Raw genomic sequence first — 17,164 nt, 5'->3', positions numbered from 1 at the left:
GTCCTGTCATGATGTACTTGAAAGGACACAGCCATCTGGGCATGCTTCACACCGTCACACCGGCCACCGTATCAGTGACAGCATTCTAATCTGAGCGGATGGGACGAGAAATGGCAAGTATGTTGGAGGCCGTGTTAAGATGCGTGAGCTCTACAGGACTCAGGATCCCACCACACCGGCATCTTTCAGGTCGCTAGCATGCTGGGACACTGTCTACGAAGAAAAGCACAAATTACTGCATTCTGCACCTGCCATCACCAAGAAGGAAGAGAGCTCTTTGGGCTCTGAAGCCCGCTTCTTCTACCTCTCCGTATCTGAGTGACACGGAGGGCTGCCAGGGTCCCAGACCGGGTCCCAGAGCAGGACAAGACCCTGTAGAAATGCAAAGCTATGGTACAAACAGCCCTTGGGACATACAAACGGGCAGATCTTATGCCTACGGTATTAGAGGTGTTTATAGTGGGGAAGATGCTGTGTGGAGTTGAAGATAAAGCCAGTGGGATCATCACAGTGTAGACACTAGGGTTCTGGAGCAAGACCCTGCCAGCTACAGAGGGGAATTGAATGTCACCTACGCAACAGCTCCCGGCTGGCCAGCGCGCCCTGTACGGGCATGCACCTCACCGCGGGTCTGACCCAGTAAAGCACAAGCTCATGGCCGCCAGTGAGAACAGAGAAGTGGGTCAGGAACAGTCACAGCAGAAAGTGACAGGTGAGCCACGGGAGCAGGATTCTGCTGGCCTTTACCTGAGAAAAGTCACAAGAGAAAGGCTTGTGGGAGCAGAGCCCCACCTCTGATTCTGGCCCCCAAGGGGAGGCGACGGGAAACGTTCCCAAAGAGTAGAGCTTGAGAGAAGCTGTTCCCAAACCAGGGGAACTTCCTACATGCCGCTCGCTCGTAGACCTGGGCTGCCCGAGGACTGAATGCCGCGGTGTGTCACTAGCCCCCCCTTCAGGACAGAGGCACTTACTCCTCGGCCCCCAGAGATGTTGGCCGCCATCTGCCCACAACCACAACTCCCTCTAGAAATTGCCCTCTGCCAAAGACAGCCGCTTCACCCAACAGAACTCATCCTCCCCAAGGCCACATCCCTTCACCAGAAAATGTGAGAGAATAGACATGGTCTCCTTGCCTCAGCTTGGGACCTTTCCCAGGGACCGTCTGACTCTCAGAACTTCCCGTGGTGGTGGCTGAGGCTTCTGGTACAGCTGCTCCCTGCGCCCGGGTCTGTGACCAGCTTCATCACGTGTGTTGCTGCATGTAAATTTCAGAGTCGCAGAGTCAATTTCCCAGAGAACCTGACCTAAGATACCAGAGAAAGGGTGTTGAATTTTTTTAATGTTTATTTATTTTTGAGAGAGAGAGAGAGAGAGAGAGAGAGAGAGAGAGGCAGAGAGAGAGAGAGAGGGAGACACAATCCAAAGCAGGCTCCAGGCTCCGAGCTGTCAGCACAGAGCCCGACACGGGGCTCGAAGCCACAACACATGAGATCATGACCTGAGCCGAAGTCGGACACTTAACCAATTGAGCCACCCAGGCACCCCGGGGTTGAATTTTGTATGTTTATCTTATATCTAGTCATTGTATAAAATTGCAAATTCTAATATTCTTTGGAGAGTATCTTTAAATTTTTTTTAAGCTTGTTCATTTATTTTGAGAGAGAGAGTGCATAGGAAGGGTCAGAGAGAGGGAGAGAGAGAGAGAGAGAGAGAGAGAGAGAGAGAGAGAGAGAGAATCTCAAGCAGGCTTCACACTGTCAGTACAGAGCCTGATGTGGGGTTTGAACTCACAACTGTGAGATCATTACTTGAGTTGAAATCAAGAGTCGGATGCTCTGACTGCACCACCCAGGCACCCCTTAGATAGACTGCATATTTCAATTTCTTGACTTGTTTCATTAAGTAGAATTGCCAGGCAAATTGTCAGTAATGGTTGCAATAGTGAGAATTCTCATCCTTTTTCCTTATTAAAGTAGCTGCAGATTTTTGATACTATTTTAAGGCTGTCTTTATCATATTTAGGCAATTTTCTTCTTGTCTTACACAGTGTTTTTTTTTTTAATAATGAATAGCCATTCCATTGTATGAAATGCCTTTTAGGTATCTCTTGACAAAAAAAAAAACCAAACCAAACCAAACCAAAACAAAACAAAACAAAAAAACCCTGGATTTTTCTCCTTTATTTGTTGATGTGATAAACTGTGGATAGTTTTCATAAAGCCAAGCTATTCTTGCGTTTGTGATAAATGTAACTGGTTCGTGTTTAAAATGTTCTTGCCATGTCGAGTTGTATTCAATATGCCAATATTTTAAAATTTCTTGCTACTTTCTTTGGCTCACTCTTCTAATGATGCTTTAGCATTAATGTAATGCCAACTTTTAAGAAGTGAATTTTTTAAAAAATGAGTTTTCTGTATTTTTTATAGCTTCAAATTATTTCAATAACAAGAGAATTCCTTGACTTTTGAAAGTTAAATAGAACTCATCTCTAAAAATGCCAGGGTCTTGTACCTTTTAAAATGTAGAAACTTAATAATCTTTCCAATTTAGCCTAGAGTTTTCCCACTGGCCACTTCCTTCTTCATTGTCATGGTCTCATTTGTTTTGGCCAAACCCTCAAGTGTAACAGATATGTTCAAATCTGTCAACCCGCCAGATAACAGATGGATGGGATTTCTACTCTTGCCCCAGGTGCATGTGGGTGTGTGGGAGCTGAATTTCCTAAGTGGGTTCCCTTTGCTTGGATTGGGGTGCTCCATCATAGCAGAAACCCTGAGTGAATTCTCCAGGAAAAGGGTTGCTGTCACAGCCCATGGCTGGTCTTCAATGTATGCTGTAAAGTGACTGTAAATAGGGATGCCTGGGTGGCTCAGTCGGTTAAGCGTCTGGCTCTTGGTTTCATAATCTCATGGTCTATGGGCTTGAGACCCGTATCAGGCTCTATGCTGACAGCACAGAGCCTGATTGGGATTCTCTCTCTCCCTCTCTCTCTGCCCTTCCCCCCTCACAAAATAAATAAATGAGCTTAAAAAAAATTAAAGTGAACACAAACGGAACGTGCAATTCACAGAAGACTTGTTACAAATGGTGGCAAGCATAAGAAAGGATGTTCAACCTCATGACGATAAGGAGAATCCAAGTTTATGTACAATCAATGAGATATTGTTTTCCACGTAACACTGACAGAATTTTAAAACAACTGGTATTTCTCAGTTTTGGAGAAGGTGTCTAGGACACGGACATGAGAGTAAATTCGCACAACATTTTCAGAGACCAGTTTGGCAATTTCTGTCGACACTTAACATGTGCATACCCTGTGATGTAGCCATTCCTGTTCCAGGAGTTTCCTTGATGAGAAATACCTGCACAAGTACGCGAGCCTATATACGTAAGAATGTTCACTCAGCAGCATTTGAAATGGCAGATATTGGCGAATTAAACACCCATTCAAAGAGGAATAGTTAAGCAAATTGTGGAATCATCATTATTATAGAGGGCTATGCAGTTATTAAGAAGAATAAAATAGATCTTTATGTGCAAGCAGGGAATAATGTCCATGATGTATTGTGGACTAAAAGGGTTGGCCTGCAGAATGGCATGTATACTATGAAGCATGTGTGTAAATTGTGTGTGTTGGTGTGCGTTTAGTTGCCTAGCAAAATCTCTAGAAATGTGGTTACTCCTGGTAGTGTGAAAGGGTGGGACGGGGGAATGAGGACACTTTATCTTCTTACTTAATTTATATCTATATTGCTTGACTTAAAAAAAAGGCACATATTACTTTGGCAATAAAAGAGATTTTTTTAGAGCTTGCAACAAAAATGCTGATGTAATTTAAACCATTTGGCAATTCCTTTTAGAAAGAGCAAGAGTAGAGCTTCCTCACTCTGGGAATTGGACTAAACGTGACTTAGTCTTTAAGGGAAGCAGACAAGGCATTAATTCTATTAATTAATGCATCAGCAGATTCCGTCTCAGCAGAGGCTGTGTTAATGAGGTGCTCGGGGCATTCATTATTTATCCTACAAATATCAACTCAGGGCCCTACTTGTGTCAGGTGGTATAACAGATGTGCCCTCTGAGGGTGAGGTGCTGGAGAAACGCAAATATAGCTCACAGACTGCTCCCTCCTCCCTACACCCAGGCCTCACCATCCCCCACCTCTCCGCAGATGACCTCTGTCACTCCAGGACCCTGGAGCAAAAAAAAAAAAAAAAAATCATTCCAGCCTGGACTGCAACCTGACTCCCACCCAGCACTGTGGGCATCTCAGACACATCCCTCCTGGACCTCTCAGCCTTCTTTCCTTAAGGCTCACGGGGGACTGGGGACACAGGCAGCCCATGTGAGGCCCACCCAGGTAGCTCCTGGTGCCAGTAATGGCAGAGTCCAGCCTCCCGTACGCGGACCTAGCAACACGCCCGGTCCCCCTTGAGTTTCCGCTCCGCGCCCGCATCCCTGCGTCCGCACACCCCCCGCGCGGTCCCCTGGGCCCGCGGGCCGCCCGGAGCTGTCCGTGGTGCTGACCGCAGGCGCCGCCCGCGCCCGGCCGCTGCGCACGCGTCCCGGGCGGGGCGCGCGGGACCCGCCGGCGCCGCCACTGCGCAGTCTCCCGCGCGGCCCCGGCCCGGCCCGCGCCCCGCGCCGCCTGCCCGGCCCCGCGGCCTCCGCCGGCTGCTTCCTGGGCGCGCCCGGGCCAGCCATGGCGCTCAACAATTTCCTCTTCGCGCAGTGCGTCTGCTACTTCCTGGCCTTCCTCTTCAGCTTCGTGGTGGTGGTGCCGCTGTCCGAGAACGGCCACGACTTCCGCGGCCGCTGCCTGCTGTTCACCGAGGGCATGTGGCTGAGCGCCAACCTGACGGTGCAGGAGCGCGAGCGCTTCACGGTGCAGGAGTGGGGCCCGCCGGCCGCCTGCCGCTTCAGCCTGCTCGCCAGCCTCCTCTCGCTGCTGCTCGCCGCCGCGCACGCCTGGCGCACGCTCTTCTTCCTGTGCAAGGGACACGAGGGGTAAGTGGGGGCCTGGCGGACGCAGCCCTCAGCCCCCGCACGGCGTCCCTGCCGTGCCCGCAGCGCCCCCCAGGCCCTCCCCCCTCGAGGAGGAGCCACGGCCCCTCCCTCTTCCTGGGAGCTCCCAGGCCCTAAAATGTCAGCCCTCGGAGCTCCCCGCCTCCGCCTCCGTGCCAACTGCCCTTTGTCTGCGCAGAACCCGGGACCCCGAGGGTCACTCGCGCTCCGCACAAGGCCAGTGCTTCCCTCCCCGAGTGTGCGTCACCTCTCGCTCTGGGCATTTACCGCCCCTGCCCCTGGGGCGCAAATGTTGCCTTGTCATCTCGGAGCAGCCCTGGGCCCTCCCTGGCTTGCTAGCTCAGCCGGGCCCACACCCTCAGTGCTCTGACAGCCCCTAGCGGGTCTGGGCCTGGGTGCTCCTCTGGTGGAGGGGAGGGGCCAGGCCAGGCTGGTGGTTGATCAGGCAGACGGGGCAGTCCTCCCCTCACCCCCATCCTCCTGGGAAGGATGGTGGTGGGGCAAAGGCCAGAGGGAACCCTCTCTGGGTCTACGGCCAGCGCTCGGACCTTGGCTGGGGTTGTAAGACGGGAGCCTCAGGTCCCTGAGGCCTCCCTCCCTCCTGGCCTCCGCATCCCCCTTCACCTTTCCCTGCCCTGGCACAATTCTGTGAGAGAGTGGGATGTGGTTCACCTGGGGTCCTCAGCCAGTAGCGTTCCAGGCACCTCCAGCCTGTGGGACCCTCTGTGGACCCACCACACCCCTTGCCGTGGACTGCTGTGCTGTGCTCCCAGGAGGCCACTCCTGCCCCTTGCCTGCCCTCACATCCACAGGGGAGATCCGGGCCTTCTCCCAAACTCTGCCCCCCCCCCCCACTGGCCTCCACACATCACTCTTTGGCAGTTTGGGGGGCTTTTCTCTTCTTTCGGGGACGTGAGAGAGAAGCTGTTGCTCTGAGAGGCCGAGCGGGTAGAAGGCTCAAGCAGGGACTCTGGAGAGCCCTCAGAGGGGCCAGGGAGGAATGACAGGGTGGCAGGGTAAAGAGGACCCGAGCAGCCGAGGCAGAGCCCAGCGTGGGGGCTGACACACTCGGAGGAGGGTGAGGTCCAGCAACACACACACGTGTGGGTCTCCGGGGCTGGTGCAGGAAAGATCACAGACACTGAGGCCGCAAACAATTTATTCCCCCACGGGTCTGGAGGCCGAGGGTCGGAGATCAAGGGGCTGGCAGGGTAGGCTCCCTCTGGAGGGAGAATCCTTTCCAGGCCAGCTTCTGGTGCCTGCCCACAACCCTTGACATTCCTTGGCTGGGGCTTTACCGCTCCTGTCGCTGTCTCTGTCTTCACATGGCCTCTTTGCTCTCTCTGTTTCTTCCCTTCTTCTTATAAAGACACCAGTCATTGGATTTAAGGTGCACCTCACCCTGAGGTCTTTAGCTGAATGACACATGCAAAGACCCCATCTCCAGTTAAGGTCACAGGCACCTGTCCTGAGGCGAAGACTTGGACATACGTTGTCAGGGCACAGCTCAGCGCATCACTGTTTCTGGATTCAGGGTCTGCGGGAAGCCGTGTGTCAGCCTGGGCAGGCTTCTGGGGGCGGTGGGGGGGGGGGGCGCGCTGTGGGGCTGGGACTCTGCCCCGGTGAGCCCAGGCCAGTCCAGGGGGCCATTCTGCCCCGCCACAGGCCTCTTACTTCCCTCAACCCACTCGACGGCTGGTGTCCCCAGGAGGGATTTCAGGTGTCACGTGCGTGCATGTTGCCGACCTTGGGTGTTACCGTAGTCAGTGTCCCTGTGCAGATGGGGACAGGGGAAGCCTCTCTGCATATGAGACAGGGTCTGAGGAGGAGAGGACGGCCAGCAGGGTAGGGGAGCCGAGGTCCCTGCCGTCCGGGAGGCTGGGGGCAGTGGGCACAGGCCCATCGTCCCACCTCGTCCCTGTAAGACAAGCACCCTCACGAGACCCCCCATTACAGCTGTGAGTTGACAAAGGACAGAAGCTGCTGTTACCGCTGTCCCTAGATTTGCTGCCCCGTCTGAGTGACCGAGGTTTCTTTCCCACAGGCTCTGGGGCTCTCAGCCCTCCCTGCCCTGCTCCCAGTCTCTGGGGGTCCCTGGGGCTCTGGAACCCCACATCGCTGTGAGCCCCAGAGGCCGGGCCCTGCCCGCTTGCAGGCCCTCACCAGCCAGACCCTGAACACCTTTAGGCCATTTGTCTTATAGGGACGAGGGGCCCTCGGCAGCCAGCCCGCTGTGACATCTGTCCAAGGGCCAAGCCTTCATCCGGGTCTGGTGGTAGGATGAGGCCAGAGCTCTCCCTGATGGATACCCAGGAGTGGCTCCATCTGAGGGGCCCCTGGGCTGGATGAAGCCAAGGCAGGTTCTGTGTGCTCAGGGCTGACCTTGGGAGTCACAGATTAGCGTTTGTTGAATGAAGACGGAAAGGAGGCCTGCGTGTGAGGTCTGCTCCCTCGCAGCCACTCCCCCAGCCCTGGGGTCTTCAGATCCATAGTCTGGCCGAGGGGTCAGCCCTGCAGGCCTGCCGTGCCGAGTCCTGGGCCCCCAGAAAGGTTGGGCCTGCCTCATGGGCAGGCAAGATGGGGGCCTGGAGAAGCCGGTCCCGGCTCAGATGTCGGTCCAGCCGTGTAGAGCAGGCGAGCGGGTGCTGGGACAGTAGGGGACTCGGGACAGACAGGAGGCCGGGAAGGGTGGTTAGAGTGAGCTCGTGGGGTGGTGAGGGCCCTCAGGGTGTCCAGCTCATCAAGGACATCACTGCTGCTGTCAGCCTTGGGGTCTGCTTCGGGGTGTGTGCACACTAATTCTCTTGAGTCCACGTTCAGAGACCAGCCAGGACCCTGCTGAGACCCAGGGCAGAGCCCTGCCCTTTGGGCTGTGTGAAGGGGCTCGGGGCCGGGTCCCTGGTGCCTGAGCTAGACCCTGTCCATGGTGCCAGCTCCCTCCTCACGTACGGTATGTCCCTGGACAGAGTGGGGCCCTGGACAGCTTGTGCCCAGGAGAATAAAGGGCTAAGGGTGGGGACAGCTTGCAGGAGGCTTCATCCTGGTTGTGGCTGAAGGAATGGGCCTGTGAAACAGAGGCCCCTGGGGCTTCCTCGGGTGCTTGCTGGCTGGGGACACTGGGCGAGGCCTGGGTGGGTCACAGGCCTGGGGGGGGGGCCCAGGGCAGTGGAGGGTACAGGTGGCCTCGGTTTGTGATCCACAGCTGGGGAGTGCTGGGTCAGAACAACCCATCTGCCTGCCCACACTTGTCCCCCAGCCTGCAGTCGCTCCCAGGGCTTTCCGGATAACTGTCACCATGGAGACAGCACATCCGGCGGTGGTGGTGGTGGTGGTGGTGGCGGTGGTGGTGGCGGCGGGAGATAGATGGACTTAACCCTGTGTGTGCCGAGCTTCCTGTTTAGGGCCGCAGGCTGATGGGTCCTTGGGGAGCAGGGCGGGGCGGGGGGGCACTGTGGACTCTGAGGGCCGAGTCGAATGAGGCTCTGGACACACCCGGTTCTTCAGAACTCTGCAGCCCAGACAGGTTCCATGGTACGAGCCAGAGATGGACTTGGGGAGTAGGAGGAGGCTGTTGGGATGACCGCAGCCCCACACCCTCCCCTGTCTGATGGCTCGGGGACTCCGTGTTCCTGTCATGGGAGGAGAGCCCCCAGTTGTGCCTGTTTAGCACGGATGCGGCTGGAAGTTTCTGGCTACGGAAGGTTATGTTGTTCCCGCCCCCCAGGGAGTGGGAGCTGTGTCTCAGGCTGAGCAGGCTTCCCTGGGGGTGGTTTTGGCCACACAGGGAGCATGGAGCCGGGTGTGCCTCTCTAGAATTTGGTGCCGGACATGGGGGATGCCGCCCCCCCCATGAGGGGGAGCAGGACTTGAGGTTGGGGACTGCCCAGCAAACCCATCCTCTGCACCCTGGTCATACCCCCCTCTTCCAGGAAGTCCTGCTGAGGGCAGCAGCCGGCTCATCCGGGATGCCGGGCACCTGCAGGGCAGGGTGCCTGGTGTGATGGTGAAAGGCTGCTGGCAGGTGGTGGGCACCTAGGGAGCCGGCCTTCGTGCCCAAGGCGGGCGGCTTCTTTGCTCCAACTGTGGACACTCGGTCCTGGCCCCCCGGGACCCGTTCATTCTCCTGGGCTGGAGCGGAGTGGCCATCCAAAGCCGGGGTGTAGGCTCTGGGTAGCCTCTGCTTTCCTTGGAGCATTCGCTCCCGGGAAGGAGGGCCCCCTGTGAACTCTCCGAGCCCTGCTTAGCCCCACGCGGTCCACAGGGGGCACAGTTGGCCCCCAGCCACCGGCTCCTTGCATCTGGTGGCTGATGCTGTTCCCATGCTTCCGTCTCCGCGGCCACAGGCCGAGCCCCACGCGCAGGGCTGCAGGTGCGCCAGCCCAGGGCTCTGGCGGCGGGTGGAGGCTTGTCCCGGGGAGGCAGGGGGTGCTCATGCTCAGGAGGAAGCCCCCTGCCCATGCAGGCTCCCTCAGTTTCCAAAGTGACCCAGTGGGGGGCTCTTGCTGCCCAATTTACAGAGGGAGAAATTGAGGCGCAGAAAGTGACTTGCTGAAGGTCACCCCGCTGGCAAAGAGGTGGCTGGAGCTGACACGCTGCTGTCCCCAGTGACAGCCTCGGAGGCGGGGTTGGCCCCAACATACCCCTCTTTGTAACTCTGGGCCTCTTATTCAGAGTGCCCAGGGCCAGGTGGATTTTGCGGTCTGGAGCTGTCTGTCGGGGTCCCAGCTGGGAACAGATGCTCAGGCTCACACACGTGAGGGTAACCTGAGGAGGGCGGTCGGCAGAGACGAGGATGTGGGCCAGGCGCGGGCCCTGCGACGGCCCTGTCACCTCCTCTGGCTGCAGGCACCGGAAGAGACGTGATGACCTTCAGTGGAGGGACGGCCACCCAGCGGGCATCCCCCCTCCCCACGTCCCCCCCAGCAGGGGCCTGGGGATGAACGCTCACTGCCTCTCCTTCCACCCCCTGCCCGGTTCCCACTGGCTGGGCTCAACCAGGAGCCGGGGAGAGGGGTCATTGCTGTGGTCTACTTGGGTCAGCCCCCTGGGCAGAGGATGGAGAGGCAATGATCTGCAGAGTCGGGGAACTCAGCAGCCCTCGGGCCGTCTGCAGTGGGCAGGGGGTGCAGAGCCCACCCACCCACGACGAAACGCCCGACCAGCTCAGGCCGCGCCGGGAGTCAGACACAGGGAGGTTTGCGCCGCAAACACGCGTGACCTGGACACTGAGCTGTCTGGTCACGGCCCTGACGATGGCCCCGGTCAGCTGGGAGTGGTGCTGACGTGCCGTGCATCCGTGTGAACGTGGGCACAGACCCGCTGGCTATGATTCTGGGACTGCAGCCTCAGGCCTCCGGCCTCCTGTTCACGCCCCCAGCCCTGGCCCTGCTGGCCGTGCTGCTGGCCGCGGTTGATCGCCCGCCCAAGGCTGGGGTGCCTCCCGGGGCCAGGACCGGGGCATGGTTATTTCTTTGTCCTCAGGGCCCAGCACGGGGTGAGGGGGTGCTCAGTCAGTGCGTGGCGGGTGCAGGCGGGGACAAACGCAAAATGGACGCTGCGTGCATCCCCCTTCGTCCCGGGGGAAGCCACCGCATCCGACAGCAGCTTTCACAATTTCCTGGCTGGGGCCCCGGCTGAGACCTCCAGGATGTGTTCTCTGTGAAGCCAGTTTGGGTCGATCTCGCCCCTCAGACTCCATGTGTCGATGGACAGATGTCCACGCGGTAGGTGTGGCCGGGGCTGCCGTCCCCCCTGAGGGCGGCCCTGTCCCCCAACCCTGCAGGTCCCCAGGCTCAGCCAGACCCGGGACTCTGAGTCTCCAGGGGGCGATTTGGAGATGGCGGGTAGTGGGGCAGGGGCGTCTGGCGGGGTGGGCTGCCGTGCCCCAGCCACACGCCCCCCTCGGCCGGAGAGCAAACGCTGGTGTCCTGTGTAGGCACCCTGGTGGGGCCGTGTCCGGGTGGACCCCGAGTGAGCTCTGTCCTCCTGGCCCTGCCTCCTGCGTCCCCCACCCCCTCCCCGGGCACAGCTGGGCCTTAGGATGCAGTGGGGAGATGAGGGCGGGGTCGCACCACAAGCCCCTGACGCAGGTGCAGGTGCAGGCCAGCGGCGTCGATGGCCACGTGGGCACGTGGCCTCAGGGCAGCCGCATCAGGAACGGCCTGGGAAGGGCGTCCTGCTTTGTCAGCACGCGCTGGTCCTGACGCTCTGGGACCAAACGTCCTGGGGTTCAGTCTTGGCTCTGCCTCCTCCGGAAGGCGGTGCTGACACGTGTCCCCATGCTGGGTCTCCGGGAGGTTGGGCTGGGCAGCCTGGGGTCAGCATGGGACTTTGGGGTGAGGGACAGTGAGGGACGGGAAGGTGGCCCTGGCGGCCCCACAGGGCCCCGTCACCCTATCGGGCCCACACGCCAGCTGTCTCCTGGCACTGCTGGGGTGTCAGGGGGACCCCGGTGGTGGCACGCAGTGACTGTCCCCTCCTGTCCTTTGCTGAAGCTCCTTCCTCTACGCCTTCCTGAACCTTCTGGTCAGCGCCTCTGTGGTCTTTCTCGTCTTCATCGCCAGCACCATTGTGAGCGTGGGCTTCACCATGTGGTGCGATGCCATCACCGAGAAGGGCACCGTGTCCCACAGGTGCGCCTGGGCCCCGCCCCACCCCCACTGCCCCCAGCCGACGTCTTGGCGCATGAATCCCATTCTGAGCTCGGGGTTTTGTCCTTCCTGCCTGTGCCCCCCCCCCCCCCCCCCGTTGCACACCTGGCCAGGGACTTCCCGGGACCCGCCCCCTTGGCCTTAACACCCCCTTCAGTGAAAGTAGGGCACCTCCCACACCCTGGAGGTGGAGCCAAGCCGAATGTGTGTGGGGGGAGGGGGTACGTAGGCCCAGCGCACTCGACCCTGGAGGGCCGGATATGGCTACACAGCACAGGCCCTGGAGATCCCGCCCTGTGCTGCCCTCGCGGGCAGAGGCCTGGGCTGAGTGCTGGGCCGGATTGGGTCGTGGAGGGTTTGGAAGACAGCGATAGGGATGGGGAGGAGCGGGAGCAGAAGCTTCTGGTTGGAGGGGGTCAGGGATGAAGCCTTTGGGGCTAGGACAGTTGCCTCACTGTTTGGGGGTGCTGCATGCCGCTCCCCATGCCCCGTGTCCTGGCGTCACCTGCCACCCCGCGCCTTGCTGTTTCAGCTGCGAAGAGCTCCAGGACATCAACTTGGAGCTTAACGTGGACAACTCTGCCTTCTACGACCAGTTTGCCATCGCCCAGGTAGGTGGGGCTGCCGGGTAGGCGGGGCCTGTCCCGGTAGGCGGGGTTGTTCAGGTAGGAGGGGCTTCTGGGTAGGCGGGGGCTATTCTGGTAGGCGGGGCTCCCAGGTAGGCGGGCTGTTCTGGTAGGCAGGGCTGTTCAGGCAGGCGGGGCTGTTCTGGTAGGTGGGGCTACCGGGTAGGCGGGGCTGTTCATGTAGGTGGGGCTGCTGGGTAGGCGGGGCTGTTCTGGTAGGCGGGGTTGTTCAGGTAGGGGACGCTGGTTGCCAAGTAGGCGGGGCTGCCGGGTAGGCGGGGCTGTTCTGGTAGGAGGGGCTGCCGGGTAGGCGGGGATGTTCAGGTAGGAGGGGCTGCTAGGTATGCGGGGCTGTTCTGGTGGGAGGGGGTGCCGGGTAGGCGGGGCTGTTCTGCTAGGCAGGGAAGCATGCATCGTTGGGGAGGATTCCATTCACTGCTGAATACACCGGATACACAGACTGTCTCCAAAGGCTCTCGCTCTCATCCAGGGGAGGTCGAGGATGGGGCCAAGCAAAGGCGATGCAGCTGAGTGAGTGGTATATTCGGGAAGGCTTCCTGGAGGAGGGGTTGGAAGAGCTGGATCTCAGAGACTGAGTGAGGGTTCTCGCAGGTGGATGTGGAGAGGGGTGAGGCATTGGGCTCCTAGGAGGAGGGGCCAGCGTGAGCTAACTGCGGAAGTGAGGTTCAGGGGGTGAGGGAGTGGCTCTGTGCCAAGAAAGGAAACCAGGCATCAGACCCCTGGTCTGCAGTCCGGGGCAGGGCGCTTGGAGCGGGGACCCTCCGATAGATGCTGGGGGGCTTGTGGTTACTGCCTGGCCAGGGGAAGCAGATGCCATGTCTGAGGAACGGTGTGGGGGGGCAGAGACCCTCTCCCTGCCTGGCCTCAGGAGACCTGGTGCCTCTCTGGGGACCCATTGGCTGGGATACAGGTGTGTCGGGGCTTGTCAGCGGTCAGTGAGGGCCTGTGTCTGGGTCCACATTTGTATCTAGGCAGACGACACTGCTGCGGGGTCCGCAGGTGGGGTTGGCTTCTTCCAGCCCTGGGCAGGGCTTGCTGGCATCCAGGTCCATGTTTGGACCCCAGACTGGCCTCTCAGGGCTCACATGGGCCCGTGGCTGATCTGAGGACTCTTCCTTTGGAGAGGAGCCCGCTGGGGGGCTGCACATCTGGTGGGTCCAAGGTTCTTTGCCGACATGACCTGAAAGCACCAGAGACTCCTTCACGAAGATGGAATGGAAAATGCTTCAGGGCTACTTGCGCCAATTAGATTAGGAAGGCGCGAGCTGAGTCTGGTGACAACCTGACACGAGGATCTGTTGCGTGTGGCTCAGGCCTGGTTCCGTTAAATTGTTTCTCCTTCAGCTGTTTGGGAGAAGCCGATAAAGGTCAATTCACCCCGGCAGCTGGAGGTGGCTCTGTCATGGGCGGGCTCTCCTTGGGGCCGGGTGGGCTGGGCTGCCTGGGGGCAAGGGTGGGCAGACCCCCAAAAGCATCGTGCAGCTCGGGGTTCAGAGGGCAGGCCGCCAGATGCCAGGGAGGGATGGGCATGTTGGGGAGGAGGCGAGGCGGACCCCGGGGCGGGGGGGTTGCGGGCCGGCCGGCCTCCTGACCCTGCCTCTGCCCTCTGTGTAGTTCGGCCTCTGGGCCTCGTGGCTGGCCTGGCTGGCCGTCACCATCCTGGCTTTCCTGAAAGTCTACCACAACTACCGCCAGGAGGACCTGTTGGACAGCCTGGTCCACGAGAAGGAGCTGCTGCTGGCCAGGCCGACCCCCCGCACCTCCTTCCAGGAGGAGAAGAGTGCGGTCATCTAGGTGCGGGCGGGGGAGCCCGGCCCCAGACGCCCCCCCTCCACCCCTGCCTCGCCCCGGGGCTCACAGCCCCACCTGGGGGAGCAGCGGGGGGCCCTGCCTGGCCCCACCTGCCCCTCGCCTTGCATGTCCCCCCTCGGCACCGTGCAAAGTGACTGAGCCCGCTCACCGAGCCCCCCGCCCCCACCCTGCGTGTGGTGGCTGCCCGGGGTGGGCGCCGGCCCTCAGACAGGGCCACGCAGGGGCCTCCTCCGGGCTCCGTGCTTGCACGGCTGGCCTTTCCGGGGGGCGCGGGCCGGGCAAGCCTGCTGAGCGGGGGTCCAGACTCTAGGGCACCCCTGCCGTAGGGCTCGCCTGCACGCCACGGCTGGGTGTTGTCTCTGTCACCTTGCCGGCTTGCCCGGGTGGGATTCTGTGTGCGATTCTGTCGGGCAGCCTGCGTCCCCAGAGTGACCCCAGCCCACGAGGGCCACGCGTCGCTCTTGTCCCTTGCTCCTGAGCAGTGCGTGGGCCAAGACTTCTGTGGCCTGGGAGCTAGGGGGTGGGTGCAGGAGGGAGCTCTCCGGCAGTGTGTTCCCCACCTTCTGGCCCTGCACCCCCCGCCCCTGCCGCAGGGCCCGGTTCCCTGTGCTCCTGCTTTGTGGTGCCCAGGTGGCCAGGCCTGGTCTCAGCGTCAAAATATAGGGCAGTGGTGTTGCCCTGAGTCAGGTGGTGGCTGTGTGGGTGTCCTGGAAAGTGGCTGTGGTGTCAGGACTGGGGGCCCGCGCCCGGTGCCCCTCGTCCTCTGCCATGGGACTTGCCGGGGGAGCCCCGGGTGGCCCTGCCTGGAGGCTCCCCGGGCCCCAATGTTTGTGTCACAGGGTGGGGAGGTGGGGGAGGCGGGGACACGGGCTGAGGGGCACAGCGCCCCCTAGGGAGGATGGGGTGGGGCAGGTGCCACTGGAGGCGTCTGGGTGAGCGTGTGAGTGCCTGTGAGTGTGTGGATGTGTCTGTGTGATATTAGTGCATGTGTGACACGAGTGTGTGCACACGCATATAAGTGCACGGGAAGGTGTGAGTGTGTGAGCGTGTAGCTCTACGTGAGCTCACATTCACAAGTGTGAGTGAGTGTGCGCAGGAATGTGAGCACGTGCATGTGCACACACGAGTGTGTGAGCATGGATGGGAATGTGTGTGCCCAACCGTGAGCATGAGTGCGTGCGTGCCGCAAGGTGTGAGCAGACATCAGAGCTGGTGAGGACACAGCAGCTTCTCTGGCCTTCATCCACCGGGACGCCCCCTGTGCCCCCGGCCCCCCCCCCCCCCCACCCCCCCGGTGGAGGGGCTGCCTTCCCGTCTGGTGACGGAGCCTGGAGCACTGAGGCCGCCAGAGGGCATGACCCCGTCCACACGGGGGCAGGTGGAGGAGCCGGGGGGACCCGTGACCCCAGAGCTCAGTGATGAGCCACCTGGGCTGCTGGGCTGTGGACCCCCCTCCTCGCGGGGCTCCCCGGCTTCCACATCTGCACGCAGTGCTCCTCTGTAGGAGTGGGGCACCCCGTTCTCGTCTCCCGGGCTGACCCTCCTGCTGCTCCCCACCCTCCAGGGAAGAAGATGCCCGGCTCCCCGCATCCGTGCCTCACGCTGCCAGGGGCCGGTTTGGTCTCCCACATGGGGGCACGGATCTCCCGAGGCCACAGATGCGGGTCCGGGGCGAGGTGCCGAGTGGGGCGGGCAGCCGGGGCCAGGGAAGAGAGGCCGCCCGTCACCTCCTGCCATCTCAGAGGCCCCAGGGCCCGGCCGAGAATGTCAGACAGAGCAGCTGGGTTGCTGGGGGAGCTGTTTCGGGAGAACCGAGGCCCCCAAGCCGATCTGGTCTCGGCTCAGCCCTCGTGCACGAGCCGAGGGGACCCTCTCCAGCCCCTGAGCGCTCCGCTCTGCTCCCAGCAACAGCCAGGCCCCGGGGCAGAGGAGCAGGGGCGGGACGTGGCTTCCTGGAGCCCCAGGGTCCACGGCAGGTTTGGGCCCGCCCGTGGCGGCTGCCGCTCCTGGAGCGCCCGGCCGGGTCTGGGGCCTCCCCTCCTCCGTCAGGCTAGGGGAGACGCGCCCACTTACCTGCAGGTGTCACTGGTGCAGCGGGGTTGTCGCTGGCACAGACCCGTGTCAGGCCAGCGGGGGGCTTCCAGGGAGGGGACAGCTGGGTCCCCCAGGGCTGGGCAGGAAGGCCCCCCCCCCCCCCCGATCGCTTCTGCTGCTCCCAGCTGCGCGTGGATAACAGACATCTTTGTCTTAACTCCACTCCTGACGAAAACCGAAAGTAATGATTCCTAAGCCTGGTGTGTCTGTTGTTCAACGTCCAAATAAACACAAAGTCCTGAGCCTTGTTGTGGACAATGGAGCCTCTGCGCCCCCGGCCCCAACCTCCATCCACCTTCAGCGTCCTGGCTTCCGGTGTTTCGTCCGCTCCTACGGTGTAAAAACTGCCTTGTGTTTGTTCCTGTCGCTTCAGAACCTTGCCGGGATGAGGGCCTGGCCTCTCCGGGTTCGGACTTTCGCGTCCGCGCGGGCTCCGGGGCTTCCCGGGGCACACGGCTGGACGCGGGATTTCGGACCTCTCAGGGCGTGCACAGCCTGAGCAGTGTTCTCCCCAAAGCAGGTGCTCACGTCCTGTGGGCCTTCTGGACCCGGGATGTCTTTGCCGTCACGGGCTCTTGGCCGAGAGCAGTGGCTGTGAGGAGGGGGCTGCCTCTTGCCTCATGGCGGACTGCCCCGGGCGGGACCAGGGCTGGAGGGGTTGAGCCTGAGGCTTGTGCTCGCCCCATGGGCTTGGACATGTGACCTACCTCTCTGAGCCTCAGTTTCCCCATCTGGAATATGGGTAGTAATCTGCCCATCCTCTTCGGGGGGTGGGGTGAGGCGAGGTGGGGTCCTGGGGGGAGGGCTGGGCTGCTGCGGGAGGTGGTAACCACCCTGGTCGTGCTAGAACCAGCTGTGACCCTGGATGGTCCCTGAGGGCTGGGGTCCTCCCCCCACCATGGCCCCTGTCGGCTCCTGCTTCTGGAGATCGGCCCC

The 17,164-nt window shown here is 60.7% G+C and overlaps 1 protein-coding gene across 3 annotated transcripts in view; it reads left to right on the top strand.

The window, feature by feature from the left end:
* TMEM179 (transmembrane protein 179) overlaps positions 1 to 16,470 on the top strand; it is a 43,872-nt gene extending 27,402 nt beyond the window's left edge. For 2 of the 3 annotated variants that reach the window (XM_053225038.1, XM_053225039.1), the window contains exons 2-5: positions 4,765 to 5,007; positions 11,520 to 11,657; positions 12,208 to 12,286; positions 13,937 to 16,470. In XM_053225038.1, coding sequence (XP_053081013.1) covers positions 4,765 to 5,007; positions 11,520 to 11,657; positions 12,208 to 12,286; positions 13,937 to 14,116 — 640 coding nt within the window. In that variant the 3' untranslated portion in view covers positions 14,117 to 16,470. Of the gene's footprint in view, positions 1 to 4,621; positions 5,008 to 11,519; positions 11,658 to 12,207; positions 12,287 to 13,936 lie in introns of those variants that run through there. The other variant, XM_027066752.2, reaches the window with a different exon arrangement.
* The last annotated feature ends 694 nt before the right edge of the window (positions 16,471 to 17,164 follow it).

The sequence above is a fragment of the Acinonyx jubatus genome, chromosome B3, assembly GCF_027475565.1.
Source record: "Acinonyx jubatus isolate Ajub_Pintada_27869175 chromosome B3, VMU_Ajub_asm_v1.0, whole genome shotgun sequence".
In the NCBI taxonomy this organism is placed as follows: domain Eukaryota; kingdom Metazoa; phylum Chordata; class Mammalia; order Carnivora; family Felidae; genus Acinonyx; species Acinonyx jubatus.
Note: the sequence above shows the minus strand (reverse complement) of the source record. Positions and strands in the feature narration are given on the sequence as shown.